The following is a 27452-nucleotide window of genomic DNA, read 5'->3' on the forward strand; positions in this document are numbered from 1 at the left end:
GATGAGAAATTTTCCATCCATACTATATGAAAAACCTACATGTGTATCTCACTGTTTCATGCATACCCATGAATGTGACACAGCTGCAGAAAACCAACAAAACACTGCAGGAAGAAGTTCCTAGAAAGTTGATCAAGAGCTCTACTTCAGAGATCCTCGGCTAGGGACCTAAATTTATTTTAACTTGATCCAAACTCACAACACAGCTGATAAGTATCATCATGCATACATTTATCTTCAGTGTACATTTATAGTTCAGTGTACTATAAATTAAAAAGGGAAACTTAGATATAAGTAAGTCAGTGCAGAATAATCTCATGAATGAACAATTAAATAGTAAATATGATCTTACTTCAAAAAAATCAAACATCTTATTCCAAAATCAATCTGACATGATTTACAATAATATAATGTATTGATGGGGAAAGTTGATTCAGAGCATATGGTATAATTGAGGTGCCACTGACTATAATGCAATCTGTTTCACATTTTAGCTGAAATATGATCATGATAAATAATGTTCTAAGAGAAAGTTCAGCTCTTTATTTAGATGAATTAAAGGAAACCTGAATATAGGATTCAGAGTTTGTATTACAGCTAAGAAAATGAAAAGTAGCCAATAATTAGGTTAATTTAAATCTTAAGACGCATGTTAAAGTTAATGCAGCAAAAAAAGAAATGTTTCTAGAATTTGTTAAACCTTTGCATGCTTGCAGTCGAAAATTGCTAGGGAGAAGTGAAAGTAATATAACAAAGAAAAGACCACATGTTTTAATAAATTGACCTAACAACATCATGGTGGGAAGCATTGTTTTATATTTAACACTATATGTTTAGGTTTCGTGTGTAATGCCTTAAACTTTTTAAAACTATCTTGGGATTAGGCAAAGAATTATAATTTCAGGAAGATTATTCTTTCTAAGGAGCAAAAGCATTTCAGCTATGCCACTGGAGCAAAAAATAATCCTTCAACAAAAACTGGTATTTCCAATCTTGGAATTATGAAAAAAATGTAATAGTGACTTTTACCTGTGATCTATTTTACTACTAATCATAAGGCTTGATCTCCCAACATATAGGAGGTTTTTGGTTATCTAGTCTATTTGATGAGGAATGCTTTGTAAAACATTGATTTCTGAGAGACAAATCTTGTGATCCATATTTTTCACAGATAGGTAGAAAATGCATTCAGGCATTTCAAGCATTGCAAAGCGGGAGAGGGGAAGTGGGGTACAATTGCCTCAGTGTTCACAGAGTGTTTCATGTGGTCTTTTAGATCCCAGCCAGAATTTACCAGCATCTGGCATATTTAAATTTCACTGTCTCAAAACATGGGAAGCATCTGCAATGATATCTAAAGTTGATTGCAACTGCTAGGCATAACTTCAAAAGACCTTGTAAAGAATAAATAGTATGAATGTTTGTTTAGCAGATAGCAAAAGTTGTACACACTACAAGATTTCATCAGTATCAGTGCTGACGATTGATTCATATGACATCTTAAAGTTTACATTTGTTTATTTAATTAAATGTATGTAGCTGTCCACCTCACAAAATGTGACTCTGGGAGACATACAACAATCAAATAATGACAAATATAAAAACCAACAATATAATTTACATATTTAAACTGATAACAACCAAATAATTCTAATTATAGCTATTGTAAGGAAGAGATAAAGTGACATCACAAAATAATATCTTTGCTGGCATGTGCGTTAATGCTTCCTGCCATCATTTGGACTTGATAACTCCTTTCATAATGGCAACTCACCTGCCTTCTCAACCTTCTCTTTGATCAGATTTCTTTCTATTAAAAAGAGAATTAAACATGCCTATTTACTCAAACTTTGCAGGTAAAGATCCTTAGATCACTCTAAGACCTAACAATATATAGAAGCTCATATATAGTAATACCTGATTTAGAAAACAAAATTCCTCTCAAGAAAAGAATAGAATGTAATACTTTAGTTTCTGGGAACAAAATACAAATGTATAAAACAAAATTTGATGGAGGGTAACATAATGAATATATTAAGGAACCAAATGCAAATATTCTATATGAACAACCTTAAGGCTACTTCTGTGAGATAGACCACAGGATAATTTTCTGTCCCCCTTTATTTTAGTTTCTTCATATTTTTTTTAAGCCTACTATTTTCAAGATGTGCCTGAATTGTTATATAGCACAATAGTTTATTTTATATATATCCACACATAAAGTGATTGTCTCCCTTCTTCTCACTCCACTCCATTCATTTAAATATCCACCTATTTAGCACTGATAGCTTAACCCTTTTTACCCCTGAAGATTAATTCATAATTAGAAAACAAAACAGCTCTGAAGAGTGTTTAAATTAAGTACTTTTAACTCAAAATATATTTCTACAAAGCTCTAAGTTATATAACGTATCTTCTTATACAAATAGGCATTATTTATTTCTATACTAGGAAGAGCCTGGTTTTATTATCCCCCGTTTATTGAGATTTACAGAAATCTTTAATTCACTGGCCATGGACAATCATACACGAACATATGGTTTTCATCTCCTTCATTGTAGCCTTAGGTAACTTCCTGAAACCACATCCTTGACTCTTAGAAGGCATGCAATTGGGCCCCAATCTCTACCTTCTGTTTCTATCTAGTGGTATTTTGTATACCCCTCCTTTAATCTCCAAGCTGCATATAAGCTGCTGTAAGAATTGTGACAAATAAGATCTTTCAATTATAGTCCCCAAACCACATTTTCTTCAGTTCCATTTAAATAAAAGGATTTGGGCAACTGAGTAGCTGTATCGTATTCCCAAGTGATAACTTCTTGGGTTTATGCCTCCTTTTAGGTAATCAAAATATATTCCTATACCTGTGAAATATTTTAATAGATACAGCCAAATTTTCCAGTATTCAGGGTCAGTGAATCAAATAGCCACCGGGAAGCTCCGCTATGTGTGGAGGTGTAAAACAAAGGAGACCTCATTACATTTCCATGGTACTGCAAACTCATTTCTGCTGTCTTTTGAAAGTAACTCTGGACAAACACAAGTCATAGCTTATTTTGATTTTATTGAAGAAGCACAGCTCAAAGAACGATATTGGGAAAGTGGGAAAGCGTAATTTTTACATACAGAATTCCTGTGATAGACAAATTATTTCTTATGAGATCACTTTCTATGTTCCTTGGACAATGCAGGTATAATGGGTTGGGTCCAATTTTCCTTCCCATGGAAGTATAAACATGCTGACATTTTTGCTTTCTGTTCTAATTACCATCTCTTCCATGCTTCCTTAATTATGAAACACTTTTCTGAGATGTACTCATTTCTATACACAATGGTTAACATATTCCCTAATAGAATACATGTAGTGGTGGGGATACTGGTCCATAGACAAGCATAGGAAAGAAAGCAAGATCAACTTCTCTATATTCCCTTTGGTTAAGAAATGGATCTGTACCTAATATTATTAAGTGGCAGTAGCCATAAGGATAGCACAAGCTTACAAAGAAGACCAATACAACCAATAAATAGCATATCCATGGAATAAGCAGAGAGCCAGAAAGTACAGCAGAAATGCCTCTGCAATTTAAAATTAATCAGTTGCATCAGGGAAGCAGTACATGGACACGTGATTTCATTACTCCCAAAGTCAATGTGAAAAGCAGTATTTATCAGAAGATACTTTACAATGAGAAGAGCCTGAAATAAATGACAAGAGAATATGATAACCTACTTCTGAGACCACTTTTTAAATTTCTTGTTAGCCCAGATAAGTTTCTAACCATTCTGCTTTCAAAATTATAAGTAGTGAATTGCCATTAAAGATATTTTAGATCCCTGTGGTTCCATCTCTCCTTTATCTAAGAGTGTTGGTATCTTAAAAGGAATCTGGAAGCAAAGACTGAAATAGGGAGAATTGGGAATATCGGTTTAGAAAGTGAAAAGCTGTAAAACAAGAAACAAAAGATTCAGCTTTCCATTGATTAATCTCATCCATACTATGAACCCTTGAAAATGAGGTTTCACAGAATGAGGATTTAATAACAGTGTAGGGATTTAACAGGCTTTAGGCTGAAGTCCCACCGGAAATCATTCTATAAAAAATAGAGCTTAAATTCATAGGGACTACCTTAAACCCTATTGATTTCAATGTATCTGTATTACTCATTGTACAAGATATTATAGACTAAGGCTGGACACATGCAACAGATTGCCCACAGAAAAATAGAAACCTTCTAAAACTCTTCAGAATCCATAAAAAAGGCACTCAAATCGTTTTGGATTTAAAAGGGAATCACAAGAAAATGTGTTTACTCTGCAGGAACTTCTATTGTTGTTATTCAGTCGTTAAGTCATGTCCAACTCTTCATGACCATAGATCATGCGTTCTGTCCACCACTGTCTCCTGGAGTTTGCCCAAATTCATGTTCATTGCACCAATGACACTATCTATCCATCACATCCTCTGCTATCCCTTCCTTCTGCTTTCAATCTTTCCCAACATCAGGTATGTTTTCCCCTGTGGCTCATGTCTTCTTAGTAAGCGGCCAAAGTATTCGAGCTTCATCTTCATCTTTCCAAACAACAGTCAAGGTAGATGTTGAGGTAATTCCCCATTAGGAGAATGAGTGTACACAGGGAGACGTAGTGAGAGTGGTGAAAAATAACACACAACCAACACACAGATACACTGTATAGTAAAATGTAGGTTTTTACTTCCAGTAAACGGTTAAGCAACGTCCAACAAACAATCCAAATCATACACAGTTAAAGCAGTCAGTTTTCAGTCCAGGGATAATCCAAATATTAAAGTCCAGTATCATAAACAGTTCAGTAACAGACTTACAGCAATCCAAGAAGAACGACGATCAGCAACAGTAAATAGGGAAAAAATCAGGAACCAAAAAACAGCTAACATCAGAACATTGACCAACTAGCAACTATCAACAATAGGACTACACAACCCAGGTTTCTGGCTCCATCTTATGGCCATTTGAGGAACCACACCCAATTACAATTTTAGCATTCCCTTAAAGAGACAGTATTAAAATGTCTATCCTGGTTTATATATTTCCAACTCAACTGTTAGGTGACTTACATTACTAACAGTAGATTTCTTTTAGGATTAACTTCTAGAAGGAATGCAGTTTGTCAGTGAGGCTGGCGGTGAGAACCATTTAAAAATTATACTGTATTGGTCTTCTTTTAGGCTGAAAACACCCACATACCACATTGTATAATTTCCCAAGTTTCTGTAAAATCCACTTTGCCCAGCCAGCCCTCAGCTCCCTCAAAATTTTCACCTTTGCCTTCATTTATACTGCCAATCCATTATCCTGACTTTCTATCTAATGTTGAATATTGAAATTTCTTTCATAGTTGTAGAGTATCAGCTGTAAACAGTTGGATGTACTATCACATTGCTTGACTGCATCTAAAATCTACAATTGTTTCATTCTTTTAGATCAATACATCATTGCTAGGGAGCCTAGAACACAGCATACAACATGTCTACTAATTTATTTATTTATTTAGCATAGGGCATACAATGCCAGGGGAACTCATGCTAGACACAATGCAGTCTTGACAGCCTAGATTGCTAGTCCATTTGGTGCTTGCATGCCTATCTTTGGTGCCCTGCGGGGGACAAATTATCTTACACCAGCTGACTAGTGGAGCTCCACCTACTGTATCTTGCAGGCTCTTCTGGCAGTCTTGCCTTGCCTCACCTTGTATTGCTTTGCCTCCATTAATTAAAAGGAGTAGATCCCTCTCATGTTCACACTAACTGCCTCATTCTTTTCACCCAAGAATATTGCCACACTTTTTAAACACTTCTGTAGAACAATCTGTGGAAATACCTTTGCCCTCAGGAAAAAAATAATGGCTAAGGTTTCCACAGTTCTCATGAATTCCCAGAATGATTAATACTGCTTATATGAGAATGGGCATTAAAAGGTCACAGGAGAAAACATAGGCACAGGAACTAAAATATAATGTTCAAAACTACTTAAGCTTTTGTGTCACCAATGATTTTCAAAAAAAGAGGTAAGCATTATTCTTGATGTGTAAATCTCTCAGCCTGCAAAGATTTTCTAGTTGTTTTTAAATCTATGCAGTCTCCTTGATCTGTTACTTTGCTGGTCAAACTTAAAATAAATAGTTTCTTTTATCTTGCCTTTTTACTGGGTTTTGCCTTTGCAAAGATGGTTTAAATCTAAATTGTTTGGATTGGTTTCTATTATAAGGTTTATTATTAAAAGCATGGAGTTCTGAATTTTGTCTAGGAATTTGAAAAAGTAAATATTCATATAACCCACAAGAGGAGGTTAAAACTAATAGAAGAAAACTGGTGACTTAGGCAATTCAAAAAAAATTGTAAAAGATGTGCAAGAAAAAGTTCACAGGTTGTTCAGGAGTCTTTCTACAGTACTTCTTAGTAGATCTTTCAAACGTACATTTGACTAGCAAGTAGAAAGGAAAATGAATTTTATCTTTCTTGTAAGGATTTTGTTTAAGGGAAAATGTTAGCAATTATAACAAGAAAAGCCCAATGCTACCAATATTTAATCACACTGAAGAATGAACAGTCTTCACTGCATCAGGCAGTGTTGAAGTATCTCTACTAAAGTAGACTTATGCAAAATTCAGCATTGCAAAAATTTGACAGTGGCGATGAGCTTAGATGGTATTCAAAAAAAGATTGGACAAGTTTAAGAAATGGAACGAAAAACAAATACTTGTCATTCTCTTGAACTATCCAATTAACATAGACTCACTATGTAAATTCTGGAAAATATTAGTAGGTACGACTAACAAACTATGTACAGCTACAGCCTATCTGTAGTTTGTTAGCTGTTCTTGCTAGTCTTTCCCATAACTAAGGCAGTGAGCCAGCATTCAACCTGAATCTCCCGAATGCTAGCTTAGCAGGCAATCAGCAGTGTACTGGCACATGTTGCTTGGATTGTGTCCATTAGTTTCTTTGCCAATGGACATCAGTAAATAGCCCACGTGTATTATTCATAGTCTACTGGGCTCTCCAAGCAGGGTTTTTTTTAAAAAAAAACTTTATTTATTAAATGTTCAGACCTCCCATCTCACTTTCTCTGGACAATGTAAAATTAAAAATGCAAAATTCATATTGAATACTTAAATAGCTTTTTTTAGTTATCCAAAGAAATAAACTTGGTATAGATCATGGGTATCAAAACTTGCCATGTCACATTGACATCACATGATGTTTTGTGACATTTTTCCCATCGCAGATCTGGGGTGGGCCTGGTTTGTATGTGTCGCATTCAGCCCTCAGGCCACCAGTTCGACACCCTGGTATAGATGCTTTCACTGACTTGTTTCAAGTGGAACAAGTGTTGGATATGCTTGACAGAGTGAACAAGTTTGTAACGACAAGCAAGAAACATCAGTGAGGAATTGAAATTTCATTTGCACAAGAATCATGGTGCATATGACATCACTATGACTTCTGTAGTTGTAAACAAGCCTCTAAGCTGTCTATAGTTTGCTTCCTAAGTTGTCAATTTGAAGACATGGTAGAAATAAATATCATGTATTTTGGTTTCTACTAAGCCAGAATCCTGATAATTGTGATTTGGCATGGCATACAAATATGTAAGGTGGTGTTGACACTATTTGCCTGTCTCAATATATGGCCCATAAACTTCATTGCATTTGCCTTGAGTTTAAATATTCCACCTGAGTGGAAGACTGTCTTTTATTACAATTATGCACTGTTTTATAAATCTCATGTCCCCACCATTATTTCTTTTTCTCTAAACTTTAAATCTCCAAATATTTTAGTCCTTCCACAGAAGAAAGGTACTCCTGCTCATTGATTATTTTGGCTGCCCTCTTCAATACCCTTGGCAGCTGTCTAAGTTATTCTTATGAGATGGGTGAGTGACCGAAGCTTCAAAGTATTATTGGAGTCTGTACAAAACAAGCAGTTCCACATGAATTGCAAAGAAACAAAATGGTTCTTCTAACCCCAGAAGAAGTGAAAATTGGCAACTATGTGGAAACATTCAGCTGATGATGACTCATCTCAGAAGAATGATTTTCTTTTTAAGATTTCAGGTCATCAAGTATTCTTCTCTTTGGTGTTAAGTACAATAAGGACAACTTCATCTTATAAAGATGGGAAATATGTTGTCCCACTTCTTACATTTATTTGTATTTTAGTGTTCCCTGAGTAGGGCAGAAGCTCGACGAGATGCTGCAAAAGTGGCTCTTATCAATTCTCTGTTCAATGAGTTGCCTTGTCGCAGGATCACAAAGGAATTCATTATGGAGAGTGTCCAGGAAGCTGTGTCTTCCACCAGTGTAAGTATTAGCCATCGTTTTGTGTGCTGTATTTTTATGTATTTCTGATATAATTACAAACGGGAAGAAAATTATTCATGTAAGGGCAGTTGGTTGATAATTTTTTGCCATTATGATGTATGTCTCCCTTTTGACCCAAACATCTTTTCCCTCACTACATACAAGTCAAGACTGCATTTTAAAAATTCATAATCTGTTTTGTTTCTAAAGATGTACATATCTGGTTTTTCCAGCATATTGTTGAGAAGTAGAAATTGCAAGCACTGATGTTACATATGCCAGAAATAGGATTTTTTTTAAAAAAAAAGTTAGAGCTGCAGTTTAGGCTTTAAAACTGTACCATCTCCAATAGAGATGGGAAGATGGTGATGGTATGGTGATGTCAAAGGGATGTAGAATTGAACATTTTTGTTTGACTGCAAGTAGGAAAGTAGGTGTTCAAGATTTAAGGCACTCATACTCTATTCTCAACAATGTTACACAATCTATTACATTTTGCTCGTGATGAGATATAGAATGACAAACTCAAAGGAAATTGTATGGGGTCTGGTGCTCTGGAAGTGATAAAAAGAGACAAAAACTGTGTGGGAGCTCTGATTTAGCCTTCTGACACATCCCAGCAACAATACAATAGCACTTAGACTCATATACCACCCCATGGGCATTTGACAATGTCAACATATTCCCCCAACAATCTTGGTCCTCACTTTACAGATTCTCAGAAGAATGGAAGGCTGAGTCAACTTTGAACCCATCAGGATCAAACTCCAGGCTGTGGCTAGAGATAGCCTGTTACACTGCATTCTAACCTCTGTGCTACTAAGGGTCCTATCACCATTACCCATTTTGAAATAAAGTTGTAAAGATAAAAAGCAAAATAGGCACCAAATCCTAAAGAGAAGAATTGGTTTTATTTGATTTGACTCTGAAAAGCAGAACTCTAAAAAGACTTAGATTGTGAGACATGTTGGACACAATTTTCACATTTTACTGGAGCTAACAGCCATTCACTCAGGCTGTGTAGAGCAGGGGTCTCCAACCTTGGCAACTTTAAGCCTGGAGGACTTCAACTCCCAGAATTCCCCAGCCAGCTGGCTGGGGAATTCTGGGAGTTGAAGTCCTCCAGGCTTAAAGTTGCCAAGGTTGGAGACCCCTGGTGTAGAGCACTCAACAAAAATAGGGCTCAGGAAATTGACCAGTTCTGATCTGAGTCACATCAGTGCCTTGATTATCTAGTTTCAATATGTATTTTCTTTTCAACAAAAAGTAGAACATTGTATATAATCCAAGCATAAACTAGAAATATTGTTTTACCGATCACTAGGTCATTGAACCAATGAAAGAAAAAAAATGTATACTCAATAGTCACTCATGCGTACTTAATGTATCAATTAATTTTAATGTTATTAAGACAAATGCTTTAAAATATCTAGTTATATCCTGCCATTCCCTCAGAGAATATATACTTTCTTGAAATGAGTTATAAAATATAAGGAAAGTCAGTCAGGCTCAAACAGAAGTATGAATTAGCTGAGCCCTTTTATTTGTTTTCCTTTATTTCTGTCCTTTCTTCTTTATTATTTAAGTGCCTCTGGCAAGGAAATAAGTTGGCAGGAGCTTTTGTGAAACAGAAAACAGAATCAGATGTTAACATCTGCATTTGGGGTTACCTCCATATTTTTCATGTGTTGGTTTACAGTTACTGTATGTTGTCATCAGCTACTGTGTCCTATCATGGAAGTTTCTGCATTTATTAATAGATAATTTTTAAAATAATTATAATGCTCTTCTTGAAAAGGCATTATATATGTTTCTTAGTTATAAAGATATAAAAACACCAAGTAAATGCAGGTTATAATATAGAGATTTTAAAAAATATTCTATTTGTATTATGGATTTATTAAACACTAAATCCATTCCTTTCCTTGAAATAAGACTACAAACAGTTCTAAAACTCCGTTAGACATCCCTATAAATTTTCTATATGCCAGCCAAAGATTCCAGTTTTTTAATGCTACATAAGTAAACATTAGGAGATAAATATATAATATTGGTTTTGGTGTTACAAATATTTCTAAAGGACAATTAACTCTGTATATATAGAAGCCCTATACATATAAGAATAAGTGAATTGAAGCTTTATAATGCCTTGTCATAACTCCAGAGACTCATGTAGAGGAGGGAAAGAGAGAGGGGGGAAGGAAGGAAGGGAGGGAGGGAGGGAGGGAGGGAGGGAGGGAGGAAGGAAGGAAGGAAGGAAGGAAGGAAGGAAGGAAGGAAGGAAGGAAGGATCAATCTCCCCCTTAAAAAAAGAAAAAAGAAAGATCACATAAAACAGAAAATCTCACCCCTTTTACATTACTTTTCCAACCACTGTAGCCCTCACCCCAACCATTTGAATTTAGTGCAATTCAAACACAACATAAGAAAAAGTTGCTCATTTTAATTATGGAGTCAATAGGCAGACTTTATTCCTGCCAATCTCTGTGATAACCAGAAGGAGAGACAAAATAACCAGAAGGAAAGACAATTAACTCATCTTCTCTCCATACCCATCATCATGACGGAAGTATATCTAATGAATTTGTGATTGATGGGAAAAGATAATGTTGCTGGAGCCATATTATATCTTATGGTTATTAGTAGTAGGGGCAGAAATCTATTTCAGTAAAAGCATGTGGATAATCTAATCAATAATGCAACAAAAATTATAGGAAGAAAATAAATATGCTGACCTCTGCTGAATAAATTACTTTAGTCTCCAACAAACCTCATGAAATCTTTCCTTCTGCATGGAAGAAACTCTTGATAGGAAAGGAACAGGTGGACTGGATTTACTTGGAAAGGGGTGACCCTCTGGTAAAATAGATAATACTCTTCCTTCTCTACTAAACATTTTGCTTGTATGACTCTAGGTAGATGGAGAAAGTTTAACATCATGGTGAATTTATAGAGGAGGTCTGCAAGTGAAAGAACACCCTCTTTTTAAACCTCTTTACAAATCCTGAAAAAGGCTTTTAAGCGTCTCGTTCCATTTTTGAGAACAATGCTACACATTTGGGGAAACTAAGCCATTATTAATTTATATGTGACTTTTTAAAGAGAATTCATTTCATGCAATATGTATTTTTTTCAATTGAATTTTTCTAAGGTAAAAGCTTAAAACCCCAGAGTTCTAAGCCATTGTCCTCAGGGATATTTAAAAGCCAGCATAAATATTGTAGCAACAGCATGCTCACGTTCTTGCATTTCCAAAGCTATAAATCTGCTAACAGTTCCAGTGCAGAAACCATTTTGTGGACAATGCTCTGTTCAGCTTTGCACAGCTTCTCCAGAAAGATTGTTAAAAAAGAAAAGGAAAATAAAATCAGCAAGTATTTCATCTTCAGATGGTTCCCACAGAATGGAAAACAATAGCACTGGGTATAAAGCTTTGATTCAAGCAACTCCCCCAGATGAGGCTCTATGATGCTAAGATGTGCTATTGGATGAAAGAAGCCATGAAATAACTGTTCCCTCATAATTTAATTTGAATCTTCACTCTTTTCATGTTGAATTTGACAAATGCCACAAGTCCACGTACAACAATAGTTTGAATGGAACTTTAAAGCCCTCATAAAAAGGGAAGAAAGAGAACAAAGGCAGAGACAGAGCAAAGGAAGGTTCCAGCAAGTATTATCCCTTCCACAAACATGCGGCTTTCTCACACCAGGTTTTTGTATACATATTAGAGAAGAGATAAATACATATAAATGCAATTCTATTTCTCATCTAGCCCCTCTTCCAGGGCAAAGGTCAAGATAGTGGTTGTGAACACACATTCACACACCCCATTTTTTACACATGAAAAGAGCTGTGCTTTCAATGTCTGGTCCCAGCCTCCATCTTGACTTTTTTGACTCCTCCTGCAAACACCTCTGATTTGTTTCATTATTATTCTCTAAGTTACTATAACAATTCCAGTCAGAAAGTTGCATGTACTAAATAAGTAAGTAATATGTTAGCTAGGTTTGTTGGCCTTGAAGAGGCTGGGTAGATTTTCTCATTTATGGAAAATATTTGCTTAAAAATCTGCTGCTGTCCAGGAGAAATTGAAAATCAGATCTACCACAACTACCTTATATCAGACCACAACTTCTAACAGCACAATTCTTGTAATTTCTCTTTTTTTAAATACAAAAGATGTGGATAAATGTTAAGAAAGTAAAGTAGGCTTTGATTTACAACCACAATTAAGTCCAAAATTTCTGTTGTAAGACAATTATTAGGTGAATTGTGCCCCATTTTATCACTTTTTCCACCGCGGTTAACAAAATTACTTCAGTTGTTAAGCAAATCTGGCTTGTCGGAAGCTATCTGGGAAGGTTATAAATGGTGATCACATGACTCTGGAACAGTGCATAAGTACATGCCAGTTACCAAGTGCTTGAATTTTGATCACGTGACCATGGGGATGCTGCTATGGTCAGAGGAGTGAAAATCAGTCATGTCACTTTTTTCAGTGCCATTGTAACTTTGATCAGTTGCTAAATGAATATTTGTAAGTCAAGGACTACCTGTACACTTAATTAAGGCTTAAACTAGTTTTTATATAATGTGTATACTTTACATAAAAAGTATCTCATTGCTTTTGTTGGAATAGATTCATGCTTACATGAGGTGTAAATACTGAATACATTTTTTCTCTGCTTAAAATGAGCTTTCATAATTCAGTTTTAATTTATCTCTTTTTCCTTTCAAGGGTACTTTAAATGATGCAGATGATCCAAGCACAAGTATTGGAGCATATCACTATATGCTAGAATCAAACATGGGAAAAACAATGCTAGAATTCCAGGTATTTGTGGTGGCCTTTATGTGATTCATTTGTCCAGAATTTTCAAGATATACGGGATGATTTTTATATGTAGTATTTTGTTTTGTTGTTCTTTTTGATGCTCCATCTCTCTAACCATGTCTGTCCAATGAACAAACTTCCTTTAAAAGTTTAGCTCTTACAGCTTTGCTCTTGGTTTCTATTTTCTTGGGTTCCTGTTGCTAAGAGTAAAATATCCAAACCGAGGGAAGACTGTTTTACTGGAATAAATGACAAAACTTTTGCAGAGTGAACCACTGAAAATATCTCTTTTTGTATAAGGCCTGTGGCAATCCAACTACAACACTCATGGTTCTATCACAATAGCTTCGTGACTATTACATTGAAGTAAGAGGGAAAACATATTTATTTATGTAATATTTATTTTATTTATTATAGTAAAAGGCAATATAATAGTGTAGTATCTCAAAAGTGATTTCTTTCTATGGATGCACTTCCAATAAATGTGTACAATAGTGCAACATTAACAGAAAAAGGATTTTATGTTTGCAGTGCACTAAAGCCACTTTTAAAAGGAGAGGTCTACAGAGTTAAACCACCTATTATAAAAATAGACTTGCACTCAGTTCTACTGCTCTAGACCAAAACGTATTTCTATGGAATTGCAGAAGTGTAATTTTGAATCTAATCCATTGCATGCATGCCAAATCCTGCAATATTTTCACTTTAAAAATGCTGTCCAGTAACTAGTTGTTAATAAAACTTTATACATTTTTTTAAACTTGGCTTGAAATCAGATTCTAGTCTTAGGCTTCTGAATGCATCCTCCTTGTTATCTCCCCTCCACACCCCATTTCCCCCTAGGAGCTTATGATCGTGTTTCAGCTTCTGCACTGGAATGGAAGCCTTAAAGCCCTGCGTGAAACTAAGTGTTCTCGGCAAGTAAGTAGCCTTCTAAAATGCAACACCAATTGTCAGTTATTCCCAACATTTGTTTTAGAAAAGTCTACTTGAAGTTCTGCTGTTTAATGCACTTCCTCTTTTCTATAAGTCATTTATTGTGGTTGGTCTGGTTCAACCAACTGGCAATTTTCAAGTCCCATCGCTAGAAAATATTTAAATTTACCGCTTTTCTACTGCCATTGTTTGCAATCAGTGTTTCATCTAAGACATTGGAGCATGAACTGGGCATCAGAGCTCAGGAGACCAATCATTGAAAATACAATATGGAGACAGAAACTTCCAAGAAAAATGTTGTAAAAATGTATAATCAGAAATTGTGGGCAAGCGTTGGGATGGGATGAATAAGATCTACACATAGAAACAATGTAAAACATATACAAATAACACCAAACATTTAAAAAATTAAATAAACACAAGAAATCTCTGATTCAATAATAGATTGTTCTGGCTTATGTTGGTAGTAAACAGAATTCAGTAGGCAAAATCATTTCATATTAAACATATGCTGAGAAATATCTCATACAATCCAATAAATATGTTTTATTTTTATTACTCTAAGTAATTACTATGTTAATTAACAATCATAACTAACTTCAGTTTTTGCTGATGGTCAAGTGGTAAGGAGGAACTCACTCGGAGAGAGCTTGGATTCAATTAATACTGTATCTACATGAAAAACTGAAATGTAAATTCTGTAGCATAAAATATCCCATTTTTAAAGAACCATGGCAGCCCTTCTTAACACAAGCCTGAACACCATTTGGTGATGCATTTTATACATAGACAAAAAGCATGCAAAATGGCAGATCATGAACAAATGGGTATGGAAATACGAGAGCAATAATTAAAAGGGCTTTAAGATCTTTTAAGGACAATGTCTAATTTTATGACATTAGAAAATAATTCAGTCCTTACTGTACATTAACCTAAGGCTTTTGGGTGTGTCTTCAAGTTGGTGATGATTCCTGGTGACTTCAGAGACTGTTGCCATGTATGCAGTAAAAAAGGGTGACCTTGACAGGTGAAGGAAGTGCAGACCTGCAGGTTTCTGGTATTATAGCCAACCTTAATAAAGTATTTTTAGTCTTATGTGGATCTTCTTTTTTGGTCTGGTCCATGTCATATGGCTGACATTGCAGTATTCTTGGCAATATTTTCAGAAATGGTTTGCTATTGCCTTCATCCTAGGGCTGAGAGAGAGTGACTGGCCCAAAATCTTCCAGCTAGCTTCATGCCTAAGACAGGACTAGAACTTAGAGTCTTCTAATTTCTAGCCTAGTACCTTTAATCACTACACCAGACTGGCTCACAGCCCTCGTAATTGCTCACATTAAAGCTCCTACACAACTAGGCCTGCAATTCATGGCATGTTTCTTTGGTGGGATGTGTTAACTGGTTCTCCAAAATCTATATTTTAGGATGTGTTTAATTTGCTATATTGGTTGCTAACTCTTCTTTTTGGGGTGGGTGGGTCATAGGAAGTGATTTCCTATTATTCCCAATACAATTTAGATGAACGAATGAGAAGTCATATGGCACTGGACTGGCTCATGAAAGAGCAAGGAATTCCGGGCATTATATCACAAGAGCTACAAGTGGCACTTAGAGAGCTCGAAGAAGCAAGGAAAGCCGGGCAAGAGTTGCGGTTTTACAAAGAAAAAAAAGAAATCCTTGGCTTGGCACTGAGTCAGCTGTATAGCGATACTGCAACTACCTCTTCAAATGATGATCGCATGAGCCTAGCCCTCAGTGGGTATCGTTAGCCTACATTTGAGAGATGGGATTATTGTGTGGCTGCATCTTAATTATTCAGATCAATAAGAAGTAACTGTTTACCTTACTTAGTGTACCGTGTAATGTACTAAGCTGAAAGCCTCCTTAATGAGAAGAAAGTATCCCAAGTTAAAAAAAAAAAGGAGTCCTTGTATATCAAACTAAAGTTCCCAGAAAGTAAGGAAAGGAAGTAGACTTCAGTTTATCCTTCTTTCAGCAGATGGGCAATGCTTAAAGCGGACATAATACAATTTGAGAATGGACAGAAGGACTTTTATAGTAGCTGTTTAAGTAGTAATAGCATTTAGGCTTCTAAATTCTTTGAGAAGAAGCACAGTTAGTTAAGTATTGTTGATCAGAGCTTTCAGTGTACTAATTATTCGTTGGGTAGACATTTGGGGGAAAAGTAGTATCCTTGCAATATGCAAAAAACAAAAATGTGTACGTTTATTAGTCTTTTTTAATAGAGAACAATAACGTTTTCATATTAAAAATAGTGACATGTTCTCAAAAAACCAATGAGATAATTTTAAAATATACTTAGTTGTAGCAAATCTATATCAATTTATTTTGACCTAAGAAAGGGGAAAAATATCTCAGGTAGTTGAAAAAAGCCAACTTTGGTCTAATTTGCTAAACAAATTAGGGAAATAACATATCAAGCTTGTTGCCTCTGAATAAGGACTGCAAATGACTGCATTGTTTGCTAACTATGTTATTTTCCTCTGCAAATCAGAAAAAGAAGGCAATATCTTTGAACCGCAGTTGAAATAGCTATACATCTTATTCAAAGTTCCCATACAAAAACAGGTTCTGCAAAAACTTAGCAGGGTAATACTGGCTGCTATATCAACACAATGTCAAATCAATGCTGGAAGAGTCAGGATAATACTGAAATGTATAGCTACCAGGTCTGGACTGCAGAAATTCAAATTCAGATTCCTTAAAGCAGATGCATCCTTTTTCAGGATTGCACAGAAGCCTCAAAATAGACTGATAGCTCTGCAAGAATAGCAAAGAGGTGCTGTTTTCATGCTAAGTCCAAAACATTTTGGAGTCACTTCTCAGGTGTTTCCAGCTTAACTGACTGTCACCACCACCACAACAAAATCACATGCATTGAAAACAGTAATTTAGAATTATTCAGCATATTTCCTGCAACAGGATTTTCCATCTATCTTCTCATGAAACAATGATACTTTAACAACTGAATTTCAACCTGCTTTTATGATTGCTTAATTTAAGACCTTCAAGTAAAACTATTCAGTGCTACTAGCATTTCATTTATCATGGATTTCTGATTTAGCAGTAATCATGGCTGATTAGCTCTTCACTGTTTCTGTATCACAATATATTGTTCATCAAGCACAGTCCAGATAATCTACTCTAATTGTCAGATGCAGAGTTATGTGTATTACTATATTATTGTGAATAACCTTATATTCACAACATTGTGAACAACCTTATATTCACACAAAATGCTATATAGTAGCATACCAAGTAAATTGGGTGAATTTTTTAAGTGTTCATCTACAGTTGTCATCCTTGTGGTACGGCAAATTATTTTAGTATTAAAATAAGATCCATTGTCTATACAGAATTAGAAGAATGGACAAATGAAGGAATAATCATTAAAAATGGCTATTGGGTATTTCCTTAATGTATTCTGTTTGATCATCCTCATATGTAAAATTTGGATGGTAATTCTGTAAAAGTGTTCTGAAACTTTCTCCAAAAATAAAGCAAATGAATGTTTTGCATACATGTAAAACACAGAAAAAAGAGACTTGTCGTGATTGCTTATTTCTCTGGGGCATAAAAACTTATTGTAAGACTTCTTTCATTCTGTGATTTGTTTTAGGACAAGTGTTCTTGAGGCTAAATTTGTAATGAGATGTTAAAGATGTCAGAAGAAAAGCAAGTCTGCCCAGGGAGAAAACTAATCTGCCTCCTGCAAGGCAGAAAAAAAAAATAGAAGGGTTCAGAGGAGGACAGAAGTTTATCTGATTTTATTTTAGACACATGTTTAAATACGAGTATTCTGAAATCTCTAAGCAGTCAGTCCAAGTCAATTAATTTGCATGCAATGCTGCCAGTTGCTTTCAACTTAAATTTTCCTCTCTTGCCATTTCTTATCTTACCAAATCTAAACCGATGTTTACCTTGGAAACATGGGGTGGAATGTCACAGAAACAAAAACTGTGTGCATCTATCTGTGGACATGTGGAGTAGAAGAAAAGGTCATGGCAGCTCCTCCTCTGATTCACCAGCTGCCCTCCTATTGTACTCTTGAAAAGGGGAGGAAATTGCAAGTAAAATACATATGTGCCATGGCTCTTTGTCTGTAAATTTCATTTTCATATGGTGGCTTTCTGCTAGCAGTAGGAGACCTTGCTGACTGTAATACAGGCCTATTGAATTCACCAGTTGTTTGTAAAAAGCCAAGGCTTCTTTGCTGCTATGCCATTGAAGAGGGGCTTAAGGAGACTCTGTCTAGCCACGTGGGCTACTTCATCCCAAGCATTGCTATTTTCACACACATTGAAGGTTGGGTTAACAGGATCCAGCACAAATGGCCTAAGAGAGAAAGAAAATATCCCATATGGGCAGGTGATATTTATTTATTGGGCATTCAAATATGACATGCGACAAGGCACTTGGTTGAGTCCATCTACTCCTAATGTTCACATACATCCCCTCTCATCCAGTCTAGAATTCCAATTCTCTCTGCTCATCCCTTTCACAAATCTTCTTCATTCTCAAGTGCCATTGGTACAGTATTGCCTTCTGCAGCAATAGCTTAATCCTTCAGATGCCAATTAAAAATGTGTCTGGAACAAAACCCAGAAATATAGAGCAAGCAGATTGTGCTCCATAAATGAAACAGAAGCCATACACTAATGAGACCATAGTTGATAAAATATCAGAAGCCCAGTCCTTCCTCCTGTTTGTTAGAGTGGATCTATAAATGAAGAACGGTCAAATATATAGAAACCTTATTTACCTGCTTTGCTTCAAAAACATTTTCTGGAAAATTGAAAAATTTGGTCTGTAGTGTCTGTGCCATGTGATACATATCTCTTGATACTGAGTCAAAAGCTTCAGGACAGCTCTCATCCCCTGTACAAAGCTGAAAAAGATGGGCTTTCCAGCCAGTTCCCAGACATAAATGGTGATCAGCTCAATTGTATAGGAGGAAGGAAGCCTGCGAAACCTAAGTGCACAGAAAGAGATTCAGATAGAGAAGTTTCAATCGCAAGAAATGGTTAATAGCAAAAGTCAAAACCCCCAAATGCTAAAAACCAACAACAAAATGTCATTTTTGTTTTTAATTTTCAATTTGTTAACTGTTCCTTCCATTTTCATATTTCTCCTGTTGCCACTAAGATTTTGACTTATGTTTTCTAATTTACAAATTAGCCATCGTTTGGGGCTGGATATGGAAAAAATATATAAAAATCTGTAAATCACACTTCAACTGTGTTAGAGGTGTTTCCTATTATAAAGCTGGAAAACATGAAAATACGAAGATCTAAAAAATATGAACTTTAGATGCTAAGCAACTTACTTATTTTCTTCGGTTGGTTCAGCAAATGAAGTTTTGAACCAGTGCTTCATTAAACGTATGAAATCCTTCACCATTTCTGTTGATGCTTTGACAAATTCAACTTGGTATTTCAATAACGCCATGGTATACAGCTGGATCTTATCATCATCACTGCAAAGGTATAGCTTGTAATAAAAGCTCTCTTTGGGACCTGTTAACACCAAGCAATCTATAAGACTAATGATGATGCTTTGACCTACTTTACTTTTAGATCTTAACCAAAACCAAACCTTACAAATTGTGAGCACCTGGAAATAATGCATTTATTTGGATCTAAACACTAATGTAGAACTCCCAGTAGTGATCTTTTGGTGAGAGGAAGGAGAATCACTTTCCCAAATAATAGCCACATCTTACCTGTTGATAACACAGATGCAAACATGTCATAGCAAGGCATGATGTCAAATGAGTGACCATGATGATTTTTATAACACTTAAAATAGAACCTCAAGGAAAACTTTGTCCTTTTCTGCATGACTAACCTTAAAAGAGGAAGAAAGTAAAAGATATAATGAGGCTTTAATGTAACAGCTTTACTGTACAGTAATTAGGGGAGGGCAGGGAGAATCGAAGTAGAAGACAAAAGAACATGAAACAAGTACAGCGTAAGTTCAAACCTGCTTGTCCATGAGGATTTTATCAGGGAATTTCCTAACTCTTCTAGGACCTCTGGAGTTGTCCTTTGGCAGTCTTCTAAACTGGAAAAAGTTTTGCTAAAAAGAACTATGTCCACATCAGAAAAGTCTTGGGTGTCTGTTCCTTTCACATATGAACCACCCTGTTGCATGGAATATGACCCCCAAAAAGATGGTTAATACTTTATTTTAATCCATATACTCTTGAATATTTTAACAACAAAACATAAATTCCAGCAGCACACTTGCAGTATTTTAGGCTATTAGCAGAAAACAGGTGCATCACAGTAAGCTGCTTATGGAAAGGATTACTGGACCTTCCCAAGAGTAGTTAGTGCCATATGTCTAAATTCCTTTAATAATATGATTACTTTAAGAACAGAGATCAAATATGAAGGGGATTGTTTTTCTTTACTATCATCCCCAACAAAGGAACTTTATCTCACCTCAACTCCAAAAGAGACAACTTAGAACTGGAGATATCCAAATTCAACCATTGCAAAGCACTATGGTGCATCATGCAGGCTATCTTGTAATGCCAAAGATATACTCACTAGCATTACAGATAATTGCTGTAAGTCATGTGAATGACTATAACTGAATAAGCCATATAATGGCTTATTGTCTAGCTTTTTGACAATTGTCTTAGTCATAGCCCAGCATATCCAGAGATTATCAAGTTTTGTTTACAATTATTTATACTTCTTCAATTAACAGTGCCATGTCAATATGGACTTTTGTTCCTGTTGAGTAGTATACAGTTACTTCTGCTATTTACATAATTTGGAAAAAGATGAATTTAACCTATTCAACAAGATACTATAGAAATGGACCATTTTCTATCCCTTATGCTAGATTTGTATTCTGAGGGAATATGCCTTCTTGTCATTAAGGAGGCATATTCTCTCAGAATACACTTGATTAATTTTTAATTTAGAGCGACATCTTGAATTATATAAAACTTGTTTATGAAAATTTCTTTGTTGATTCAACTATCAGAGCATCTGAGTATCACATGGAGTTTAGAAAACAATTTTGGTTTGAACCGGCAATTTTTCTTAGTTTGGTTTTTGAAAGGGAGCAGTTATTGTTTGCTTTTCTTTGTGTAATCCAGCACCACTCATGTATTTAACAATCTCAATTTATATGTCTGGAGGTACTTCAGTAGTTTAGTCTAACATTAAACTTCAGCGCAATATGATATATTGCCACACATTTTTTATTTAGCCCTCCCCTATTTTTGTGCATTTCTAACAATTTTCCTTGATGAAGAATTCTTTGAAAATGTGGAACCTTGCTAGTAGGTCTAATCTAATAAACGTGTTACTTTGGTATGGATTTGTGGGACTTTCTTGTATGACTTAAAGAAAGTTCCTTGAATGCAATGATCTGGCCATGATTTTGTTAGCTCTATTCTCCTGAATTCTGGATCTATAGTGGATGACTAGGTCTCCCTATCATTCTAGCCTTTTGCAATCTTCTGAATCTTGATTTTACCACTGAGTGTTAGCTAAATGCACTATGCATAGGCTATGCATAGGCTTTACCACCTTTTATCCCAAACAGGATATTAACTATGAAGCTTTACTGAATGAAATGTGGCATATTTCCAGGACATATCTCATGTATCATTGATCTATAAAATTAATTGCCTGGGGATGCAAGACTATCATCTGCTTTATCAGTTGCATTGCTTCTTACAGATAATACATACAATATCACTGTCTTGCATAATGCCCATGCATGTGTTCATTTTGCTTCCATATGCATAATAGCTCACTGGCATACATGTGAATGGAACACATTTGCTCAGATCAATTCCACATGCACTTTTCCTTAAACAGAGATTAAGATGAAGAATATAATGTATGAAGAAACCTTAAAACATTTGATTGAATTAGACACCACAGACCTCAAAAGTTCACAAAGCAATAGTGATTCAAAGGATGCAGAAGCTGCATTTTATTCAAACAAGTATACACTGCTTCCAGAGAAATATTACCTAATTCTTAACTTTTGTCATAATAAATCATATCCAGGGTTGGGTCATATCTGAATGTTAAAGAAGGAATTATTCAGGTGCCATATTCACTTCAGTCATAGCCACATTGACACATGCAAGACTGTCCTTGCTTCAAAGCTCATGAGATTGAAAGAGCCAGGCTATTAGGCAATAGAATTTGATGAGAGGGCCACAGATTGGTAATTTACAGAATATCCAAATATTCCATCAGGTGGTAATAATATCGTACTAAAATATCCTGGGCAAAATCTCTATCCAAGGGGAAAATGCATACATTTCTCTAAGTAAATTGAATGTTCCTATAACAGATCACTCTCACTTCAAAGCATTACTCTTAAGAAAACATATGAAATGGATGATACTAATGAGAAACTAATGTATATATTTTGCACACAAACCTACTAATCCAATTATGTGGACAATTAGTAAAATATGGAATGCCAGGTATAAAACGAGTAACTTTTTCATAGGAAATAAGAATGTACTTTTGTGATCAGTCTCAAGGCAAATGCATAGCGAATATAAATACCTTGATAGCGGAAGTTATTGGCAATGGAAAATTTTCTTTGACAAATGTAATAATGCCTTCAACTTCTGATGTACAGGCTTGCCTTACAGGACCCAAACTAGCTCTGAGTTTTTCTTTCACAAATGTATTTATCTCCATTGGTGTTGTATACTCCAAGAAGCTTTCAGGCTTAAAGTTAGTGGCCATTTGAGCTGCACCAAAAAAATAAATATAAAAATCAAGACAAATTACAGATATTCTTAATTTATTATTCATGGCTATTCTGCATTGAATTAGTAACACCTTTGATGCCTACTGCTATCATCAGTACCCTAACATAGATTTTAAGGGGGAAAAAATGGAGATATGTCAGAGCTCATGTGAGAAAATGGTCACTCTTCAATTGATGGCCATTGGAAATTGTTACACAGCCAAACATGTGGGGGATTGTAGTCTGGATTCCAAGAGGAAGGGACTGCATTCCAGAGGATCAAAAGACAGCAAAGTTTAGATAGTTTGGTGGGGAGGAACAGAATCAAAATAGCTCCATCCTAGAAGTTCTCAGAGTATGGTGCAAGTAGGTTGTTTTAGTTTGGCAAGATTCTGTCTGTAGGTGAGGAACAATAAAGGAAACTGCTTAGAAGACTCTGTGTGTTCTAGAGAATATGGCAAACATATGTTTAATAGTTTGCCCTGCTATTGTACTAAATATTATAATTTCATGGTAATATTTATAGTGGTTTTGAAAGGTCATAATTTGCATACATTGTTGTAGGAAAAATGTAATGTATGGAGCAACTTTAAAAACTAGAACTGAAATCACATAGACCTTCAGCAATGAAAGAACTCAGAGCTAAAATTCAAAATAAAAATATCACCTCTTTTACTGGCTGTAAAGTGGTGCTTCTGTTTCTCATGGTGTTCCCTGGCATGGACTGATCCAAACTGCTTGCAGCACATTCTGCAAGAGGTGGCTGTTCCCATGGCCACAAATTTTGTTTCCCTTCTCACTGTTATATTCCAGCAACTCCTTTGATTGTTCACCAGCACCACTTCATGCTCCGCCTGTTAAACAAATTCACTATATGAATGAATTAATACTGATCAGGATTCAAAGAAATTAACAACTTGAAGAACAGAAAATATAACAAAATTACAAATTTTATTGAGGTAGATTAAAAGCCACGGCAAGGTAATATCCTATTTCTATAATAACCAGCCAGACACTTGTGGGAAGCTTATAAATTTTAAACAGGGGCATTATCTTCTCCTAGGCAGCAGGTATCAATTGGAATTACAGCTAGTCCTCATTTAGTGACCATAATTTGGACCACTTGCTCAGTCATCAAGTAATAAATGAAACTGCAGCTTTCCTTTGCTTTGCAGACCTATGAACATTATAAATAAAGAATTGGTTGCAAAGTTATATTTTCCTCTCTGTCATACTGTTAACACATCCTCCCCCAAGGCGGTTCGGCGAACCAGCCATAACACTAGCAACAGGTCTGCCTGAACCCGGGCGAACCTGTAGAAGCACACCCAGCTTACTGCTATGTTGTATGGGAATCTCTATTCAAACAGATTCTAGTAGGACAATTTTATTTATTTGTTTGTTTGTTTATTTTAAACAAATTATATTGCTGCCTACTCATGGCAGCTTACACGGATATAAAAACAACATATAAATAATAAAAATAATAAAAAGAAAATTAATAAAATAATAATCCCACACACCCTCACCCCAGCGACAACACACATTCATACAAGCCATTTAATGGGCTCCGTCCCACTCTGGATTCTCCAGGCCAGATGGCAGAAGCACATATTCAGTACCTTCTGAAAGAGTGTTAGAGTGGGGGCCAGTCTAATCTCTGAGGAAACAATGTTCCAGAGAGAGGGAGCCACCAAGAGAAGGCCCTTCTTCTGGGTCCTGCCCGCCAGATGTACAGTATCTCCCTAGGGGATGGGACCCACAATATTAGGGAAAGAATGATACTCAAGGTAAACAAAGAGATTGCTAAGGAGCTTGCAGATCTCTCAAAATTCCTTTCTTCAACATTTGAGTATTCTAATACTGCCTCCCTCCCGCTTTTCCCTCCAAAAAGACCACTTCCAAATACAGTACTTAATAAAGTCATTCAGTGACAACAGAACTTAAAAATGAATACAGTGACATCTTCCAGCTTACCTTTGAGTCACGTGAAGGAGCCTCCCATAACATCTCTGCACTGCATGTTTCACAATGAATCTTCCCAAGATGTTTAGCATGAAAATGATACCTCAGAGCCGCACGGCTAACAAAGTCATTCCCACATCTCTCACAGTTATATGACTTCTTTTTTACACCCCACATCCTGTAAAAACACAGAACCATACTTTTAAGAGAACCTTCCAAACACTTTTGATCATAATACAGTGCAATAATATGCTATGTACACAAGAGCAAAATCTGTACAAAAAAATCTGAACAAATTGCCAAGATGTCAGATAGTGTCCATATTTAGAATCAAACTGATTCAGTTCTGATCAGATTGGAAATAGAGGAACCATCTAGATCCTAAACTACCTAATTTATTTTAAGAGTGCTGATTTCTTTTCTAGATTCCTTTGTGTGTCCCTGACATTTTCTGCCAAGAAGAAATCTTGCTTGCCAAAGCCATTGTGTCCTTATTTCATAGTGCGTTTGTTTCATTATTGCCCAGTTACACTGCCAGCTGGCCAAATAATTTCTGTACCACTCCCACTGGCTTGGAATTGTGGGTATTATAGTTTATGCTACCTTATTAGGAAACTTGGGAATTTGACTTCATAACAAAGTTGGCTCTAATAGCATTGCAATAATAGCTATAAACATGTAGTGTGCATTGCGGCTCCTTTAGGGCTCTTGAACATTTTACAGTGCCTGGAAGAAGAGTTTGATAGGAGACCCTAATCCATATTATTTATTATCAAATTCTTCATATTTTGAATAATATATAACTGGAAGTTGTGGACATGTGGACAATGCTTTATCACCAATTATTGGATGTGTTTTTCTCCCATATTCCTACCACCTATACTGTTTGATTACGGTGAAAAAGCTAGCAGCTTTTTGCTTTGTTAGCAGAGAAACAACTGGCAGGACTAAAAGCCTGAAATCTGCAACATTTCCTGGTGGGGATTTATTGAATGATAGAATTTTAAAGTCATGTACTAGGCAAGTTACAAGTAAAGAAATGATTATGTAAATTAAGATAAGAAAGCAGGAATGTGATCTCTTTCTGTTAGTCTACTTCTGCATGCTTAAAGAATGCATGCTAATTAAGTCATAGTTTGGTTAGTTTATGGTCTGATGAACAAATCATTTGGTGGACATACACATGTTTTTTTGCTTTAAATTACGATTTTGTTATCTTAAATATTTATCTTGCTTGCTACTGTTGGGATTCTTTTTGCTGTTATTTCAAGAGCTTTATTGATGCTATAAAATTACCTAAAATTATGTAGAAGATATTAATATTTTCAGCAAATATGAATAAATAATGAAGCATAACTTGCAGTGTTCAATATGGCCAAGTTCGCACAACATGCCATGTCCATATAAATCAAGCCATATTATATACCTTAAGTCTGATACACAAACATAGTCACTGCCTTATTGCCGGATCAGATCATCACCTCCCACATCATGGCCTTTATAATTTCAGGGCTATTTCGTGCCGCCCAGGACTTCAAGTACTTTGAATGAGTATACTAAACATTACTCTGAGAGGATTTTGTTAAAAATTCAGTATTCAGAAAACCTCAGGCTTATATATCCTGCTTTCTTTTAAGTCAGGAAAGTAGGCTGAACCTTCTGATTTTAAGTTGTTATTGAGCACAGAACCCTGATCATCTGAGAATTCTCAGACCCTGGAATGTTGGGCTGGATAAAGGCAGGTGATAGAACCAGAAGCATAAGAACAAGGGAGCATGGAAGTCACATCTGAGTCTTGAATTCAGCCACTTGAGATAGCAAGTAAACTTAGTATTTTTATATTGCTCAGACTAATGTGAATACTGATGTCATTCATTGTAAGAAAATATCAAAAGGAGGAATTCTAGTCAGTATTTCCCAGAATAGGAACAGTTTATATTTTTTTGACATATGTATATAAAATATTTTATACACATGTCAAAAAATACATAATACATAAAAGTATTTTTAATTTGATTTCTTGGATTTTTCAATTATATGCAAGTATATCACAATGAAATATAATTTGATAATTACATTAAAGAAAAGAGAACAGTACTACTTTTAAGGCCTTTTGGGAAGAGCTTCTTTCAGTATGTCTTTATGCATCCACTCCTTTAGTGCGGGTGATTTAGTTACGGTTAAAAAAAATCCTTTTACCTAGTCCATTTAAGCTCTCTTCAAGTATTCCCTCCGGTCTCCGTTTTCCAACACTCTCGAGGTTGGCTGCTTGCCATCTCTGCCAGTCTCATAATATGTCAATTATGATGTGAAATTGAGGCCTGACCCACCACCCTGCCAATAATGAACCATCATATTTATCTGTACAGACCCATTACAACTGCCTTGTCAATTTACTTTTTGTCTCTGTCTTCATTTTCCATTCCTAAATTCTTCTAGCTAATTTAGCACGCTCCTGAGAAGTCAATGTTTGCTACATCTGAAGAGAAAATGTTGTGGCACAGGCACAAAGAGTGTGAAAGAGGAATATTTGAGACTGATAACACAAGGGGCAATGATTTGTAATTAATGAAACAAGATGAAGCACTGATAATCAAGACCAGTTTTCCTG

At 35.6% G+C, this 27452-nt stretch overlaps 2 protein-coding genes across 2 annotated transcripts in view; one reads left to right on the forward strand and one right to left on the reverse strand.

Annotated features, from left to right (window-relative positions):
- LIX1 (limb and CNS expressed 1) overlaps nucleotides 1-17640 on the forward strand; it is a 30675-nt gene extending 13035 nt beyond the window's left edge. Inside the window, exons 3-6 of the mRNA XM_026714557.2 lie at nucleotides 8200-8340; nucleotides 13082-13177; nucleotides 14021-14098; nucleotides 15598-17640. Of these exons, the coding sequence (XP_026570342.1) occupies nucleotides 8200-8340; nucleotides 13082-13177; nucleotides 14021-14098; nucleotides 15598-15882 (600 nt within the window). The 3' untranslated portion in view covers nucleotides 15883-17640. The remainder of the gene's footprint in view (nucleotides 1-8199; nucleotides 8341-13081; nucleotides 13178-14020; nucleotides 14099-15597) is intronic.
- Nucleotides 17641-17654: 14 nt separating this feature from the next.
- LOC113445078 (2'-5'-oligoadenylate synthase 1A-like) lies at nucleotides 17655-25345 on the reverse strand. The gene is made up of 9 exons (XM_026714082.2): nucleotides 25232-25345; nucleotides 24854-25019; nucleotides 23544-23730; nucleotides 22687-22877; nucleotides 20117-20277; nucleotides 19857-19981; nucleotides 19461-19650; nucleotides 18897-19106; nucleotides 17655-18469 (listed from the first exon to the last, which is right to left on the reverse strand). Exons 2-9 carry the CDS (start codon nucleotides 25016-25018, stop codon nucleotides 18313-18315), a joined length of 1386 nt encoding a protein of 461 aa, XP_026569867.2. The 5' UTR covers nucleotide 25019; nucleotides 25232-25345; the 3' UTR covers nucleotides 17655-18312.
- Nucleotides 25346-27452: the final 2107 nt, after the last annotated feature.

Source organism: Pseudonaja textilis, chromosome 2 (assembly GCF_049901715.1).
Source record: "Pseudonaja textilis isolate UNSWEBS1 chromosome 2, rPseTex1.2, whole genome shotgun sequence".
Classification (NCBI taxonomy): domain Eukaryota; kingdom Metazoa; phylum Chordata; class Lepidosauria; order Squamata; family Elapidae; genus Pseudonaja; species Pseudonaja textilis.